The sequence below is a fragment of the Cannabis sativa genome, chromosome 1 (genome assembly GCF_029168945.1).
Source record: "Cannabis sativa cultivar Pink pepper isolate KNU-18-1 chromosome 1, ASM2916894v1, whole genome shotgun sequence".
Lineage (NCBI taxonomy): Eukaryota > Viridiplantae > Streptophyta > Magnoliopsida > Rosales > Cannabaceae > Cannabis > Cannabis sativa.
Genome location: NC_083601.1, coordinates 24,297,222 through 24,302,243, shown reverse-complemented (window position 1 = coordinate 24,302,243; position 5,022 = coordinate 24,297,222). Strand labels below are relative to the sequence as shown.

The 5,022-nt window shown below is 34.8% G+C and overlaps 1 protein-coding gene across 1 annotated transcript; it reads right to left on the bottom strand.

Moving 5' to 3' along the window:
• Nucleotides 1–216: 216 nt before the first annotated feature.
• On the bottom strand, nucleotides 217–3,261 carry LOC115707224 (protein IQ-DOMAIN 17). Its single transcript, XM_030635108.2, has 5 exons — nucleotides 2,585–3,261; nucleotides 2,178–2,459; nucleotides 1,842–2,087; nucleotides 1,484–1,621; nucleotides 217–1,384 (listed from the first exon to the last, which is right to left on the bottom strand). The coding sequence occupies exons 1-5, from the start codon at nucleotides 2,666–2,668 to the stop codon at nucleotides 551–553; spliced, it is 1,584 nt and encodes a 527-aa protein (XP_030490968.2). The 5' UTR covers nucleotides 2,669–3,261; the 3' UTR covers nucleotides 217–550.
• Nucleotides 3,262–5,022: the final 1,761 nt, after the last annotated feature.

The following is a 5,022-nucleotide window of genomic DNA, read 5'->3' as shown; positions in this document are numbered from 1 at the left end:
CACTGTGCTATAAGGTTGGTGGCCCTATCATTATGAATTTCTGTGAAGAAAGAGACTTTTGTGACAAGAAAGAATCATGGGGACCTTGTGTAGTCAGTCCTTTCATTGGTGGTCTCAACCAAAAGCTTCAAACAGCGGCATAAGATAAATAGATATAAAGCCTTTACAAAAGCTAACAATAATTCTTAATTATGTTAATAACAAAGGTGAGTATCATTCACAAAAGAAAACAAATCTTATATATATTAAAAGGTCAGAGAACTACATCTTAATCACAATCTCAAACTAAAAATAAAAAAAAAATTAGTGAAAACTAATACATAGTTATAGTTCTTCTCTCTTTTAAGAAAAACTAATGATGATACTAATGATTGGTGAAGATGTGAGTTTCTGTCACAAAAGGCAACAATTTTCTAAAAGACTAAATAAACCCGATCGTTTTGGTGGGGTCAGAAAACTACAAACTAAATCACAATCACAAAACTAATAAATTAGAAAAAGTGGAAACTAACAAGTGTCGTATTAACTTAACTTTCAGAGCTAATTAATTTTACCTGAGCCATCTTCTTAGATCACTAGTTGAAGAAGGAGATATCTCACCACCAAAGCTCTCAGTGTAACAAGATGAATAGTTAGACTGTTGTTCCACTCCACCCAAATGTGAACCACTTATTACGCTCTTAAAGCTTGGACTCCTCAAGCTATTATGGCCATAACCCCCTCCTCCATACACCATTCCACCACCATAAGGATCCGGAACTGGGAAAGAAAGCCTTTTTTTCGCCGCAGACCCACCTCCCCGTTCCCTCTCCGGTGTCGAAGGTCTCTGCCTCGGAGCACTCTGAGATCGAACCCGAGCTTTGGCTGACTCTGTTGCAGCCATGTAATTTGGCACTGGCGGGCAAACATTACCACTAGCAGTGCTTGTTGATGTTGATCCAACTCGGCCATTGTAATAGTAGTTGGACCTTAAGCTTGGTGTTTGAGATGTGTGGAAGCTTTTGTCTTCTCTCCCACAACGAGGGCTGGCTGATCGGACTTGAATAGGCCTGGTTTTAGATGGTGAAGGCGTTACAGGGGAATGATGATGCTGATTTTGGTGAGATCTATGGAGAGGTGAATTGGGTCTTTGTCTTTGTTGTTGTTGTTGATGTTGCTGCTGATGTTGGTGGTAATTGGGATTTGACCTTCTAAGATTGGGAGCTAAATATGAATAAGGCTGGGAAGTATCCATTTCGACTGTCTTTATGGGGTCTCTCTGATCAGTTGAAGCTCTTGCTCGGGTCTCCCATGGTTTTGCAGCCATCCACCGGTCTAGCCATTTTGGTTTCTCATCAAGCTCGTCTTCGTTCCCCATTGAAGGGCTTCTACCATTTCTCCATGCCTTTTCAATTGACAGTTAGTAAAAATTGCACCAGGAATTTGAATAAAAAAGAAACAGAGAAAAGTAGAAGAAAAAGAGAGTTAAAAAATAAAAATAAACCTGTTGTGATGAGGACTGGGATGAATTCTTGTCACGTTTCATTGCAGCTTCTCTTCTGTGTTGTAACATGGCTTTTACTTCCTCAACTGTGTGAGGCCGTTCGTCCCAATCATCTGCAACACTACTTCCCTCTCTCGACTGTGATACATGACAAGAAGTAAAAGCCAAAGCCAAAGCCAAAGGTACATTAGGTAAGGAAGAAAAGTACTGATTAAAACTAGAAGAGGTACCATAAAAATCAAAGCTCATTTAAGTTTGTATTGAACAGTCAGAACACGACATTTTTTACTGCTTTTATCTTGAAGTTGAAGAGAAGGATGTTGTTGGTTTTCCAATGAAACGAAACTTAATAACTCACCATGGATTTTCTGTCCGAGATATCTTGAAGGTATCGGGAATCAAAAACGCTAGTGGTGTCACTGAATGCTGACTTTCTACTACCGTCATGGGAGAGCCTCACGCGTTGATCCAGGATCCGAGCCTGAACTCTAACCAGAGCTTGCATGCATTTAAGGGTCATCTTGGCTTGCTTTCTCACATTGTGACCCCTCACCAAAGCCTGCAATTTCACTAGCCCTTTAAGCGCTCGAAGAGCTCTTCTTGCCTTCAAACCATACAAAAACAAATCAAATCAATTTCCCATATTTTAAAAACCAAAACAAAGGTTTTTAGATCTATTTATTTATTCACTTACCAAATACCCCCTAAAAGCCGTTTGTATAACAGTGGCAGCATAATGTTCTCTAGCTTGATAAGTAGGCCTAGATAGCCGAGCTACCTCTACCGCCGCTTGAGCTGTGGCCATTGCAGCCTCGGCAGTGGCCACCGCCATAGCAAGTGCATGCGTTTGCTGATCATTCGAAACTGACACATGGGCCGTCGTAGTATTATTACTCTGTTCCTGTTGATTTTGCTGTGACACTGTTTCTTGTTGATTTGTTGGCTTTCTGAAAATCCACCGTCGTTTCTCTCTTTTCTGCACAAAACCCAGAAAGAAAAAAGAAAACTTCATATACTGATCTGCAAGGGTAAGTTCATAAGTGGTAACCAAAAGATATTGGCTTTCAACGAAAAGAAAGATAAAGAGTATAAAAACAAGACCTTTTCTAAATCGTCCTCTTTATTAGGAGATCTGAATGCTCTTTTCACAGCAGTCAACCATGAGGAGCCTCCTTTCTTCCCCATCAGAAATAAGAAAACAAAGATAAACCCAGCTGCATTTACAGCTCTTAAACAATGGAAAGATTACAGAAAAGGCAGAACACAGTATAGTAAGAGTCCTGTTAAAGATATATCATGTAGTTATCAAGTTTTGTAAGGTAGTGCACAGCTCTTGAACTCAGTGAAAGAGAAAGATATTTAATACAAGTGTGATGAGAGAGATAAGAAGGGTGTGACGTTCAACTGTAGAGCTGTAGCTAAGGTAAAAACTATAATAGATTCAATCAAAAGCATCAAATTTTATTCCCTCTTTGAGAAGATTATATAGATATAGAATAGAAATAGAATTTAACTAAAGGCTAAACTCTATGGTTTTGGGTGTTCTTGGTTCGTATTTGTGACATGGAAAACAGTGGTGGATGGTGTCAGAAAGTACGTCAAATAACTATTGCTTATTATTAAGCCTTTTTTAACTTATAATAAAAAAAAAATGAAAGAGTGGAGAGAAAAATGTGAGGCAGGGAGGGACAGATTTATGTGGTGGGGTTGGGTATTGAGTCATTGATTTTGATTTCGAGGTATTTGAAAGCCACGAGAGAGAGAGAGAGAGAGCACGTTGAGGAGCTACTAAAAAGTGCTACAACAGAGGCAAAAGCTGTATCCTTTTACCATTCTTTTTTCTGGATAAAGAAAATGAAAATTAATGGGGGGTTTGGGTTGCTGTCATTACCCTTTTTCGAAAATATTATATTAACTTTTTTGAGAATAAACTAAACAAAAACATAAAAAACAACCCAGCTTGGCAAACCACCTCTCATGGATTCACGTGGCTGTAGCAGGAGTGTAGGGGAAAATATCACGTGCTTGCTGGACCACGGTGGTTTTTGGGGTTCTCTTCTTATAAATGTCAAATTATGAAGTGGATTTTTCCATTTTCCTTTTTTTATTAATGACTTAATTACTACCGTAGTCAATGAGTAGAGGATGCAGCTTTGATGGGATTGGACTCTACTGTGGTACGTTGTATAGTGTCCTTCCTGGGCTTTGTTTAAGGCTCATTGCAGCAATAAAACAAACACGTTGCACTCACTCAACGAAGACTGGTCAAACCTCCTTCCTTGCCTGGATTCTCATTTTTTATTATTTTCTAAATTTTGATGATCTCATTACGAGAACCTCTTGACAGTGTGTACTGTTACACTAAAATACATACATATGTATGTGAAATCTATACATTTTTTTACTATAAAGAGGGAGCAGAAAATAATCCATTGGAACTAAATTGAATCTCATGGAGAAATATAGTTTGGTTGGTAGTATACCCTTGTCAGACAATAAGGTTATACTCCCAAGAAATATGATATAAAAACCATACCAAGTTATTATTATTTTGAGCATGGCTACTAAGTACATTAGTTTTTAGCACATACTTAACATAATGTATTGCGATTAGCTAATGATATTCTTTAAAAATTATTATATTAAATTATATGGGACCTGATACTTAATTAGATCAATAGCGATATTTACACATAAGAATGTGCTAGACACCACTAGTACCTTTTAGCATTTCTCTATTATTTTTAAGAGGATTGATATTAGTAATAAAATCTGTAGTCCTTAATATTTTTTTAGATATATGGATATTTTTTAAAAATTATTTTATTAAATTATGTAAGATTTAATATTTAATTATATTAATATTAATATTTAAAAAATAAGTAAATATCACTAATACCTTTTAATATTTTTTTATTTTTAATAAATAAAATTAAAATAGTACAAACACTACACAATTTTCTAAAACATCTCTTAATGGAAAATTTTATAAGAACATCTGTAACATAAAATTATGTCAAATTTAGTTTTGGAAAATACTCAATATTATATTTAACTCAATTTTTGTAATTGTACTCAATATATTGGGACTAATTTACTCTTAAAAAACTTTAAAATAATTAAAAATGTTTTAGTTTTATTAAAAAAAATATATAAAAAAAATTATTAAAAGTTGTCAATTATTTTTTCCAAACGCAAAAAAGTTGTCAATTAACTTAATTAGTAATAAATAAATAAATTTAAATTGGAATAGTTCTTCTGTTGCAAATTTAACTTATAAATTATAATTTATTTTTAAAAAATTCTATAATACACAGAGATGCACTGATACATCTCAATCTATTTTATATTTTAGTATTCGAAATAACTTTTTAGTCAATTTTTTTTCATAGTCATGTAAATTATAGTTATTTAAGACATCCTACAAAATTTAAAAAAATTCAAAAATGTTTAACACGACGAAAACTGCGTTCAAATAGTGTGTTGCACGCGTGACTATTTTATTTATGCGCGTGTAAAATAGACTGTTTGAATATTAT

What these genes read in the sequence shown, in the direction of transcription:
- LOC115707224 (XM_030635108.2), bottom strand. Translation starts at nt 2,668, where the DNA reads ATGGGGAAGAAAGGAGGCTCCTCATGGTTGACTGCTGTGAAAAGAGCA. An exon ending in AAGAGGACGATTTAGAAAAG is followed by an intron (nt 2,460 to 2,584) that starts GTCTTGTTTTTA and finishes GGTTTTGTGCAG; the next exon opens with AAAAGAGAGAAACGACGGTG. An exon ending in CGGCTTTTAGGGGGTATTTG is followed by an intron (nt 2,088 to 2,177) that starts GTAAGTGAATAA and finishes TATGGTTTGAAG; the next exon opens with GCAAGAAGAGCTCTTCGAGC.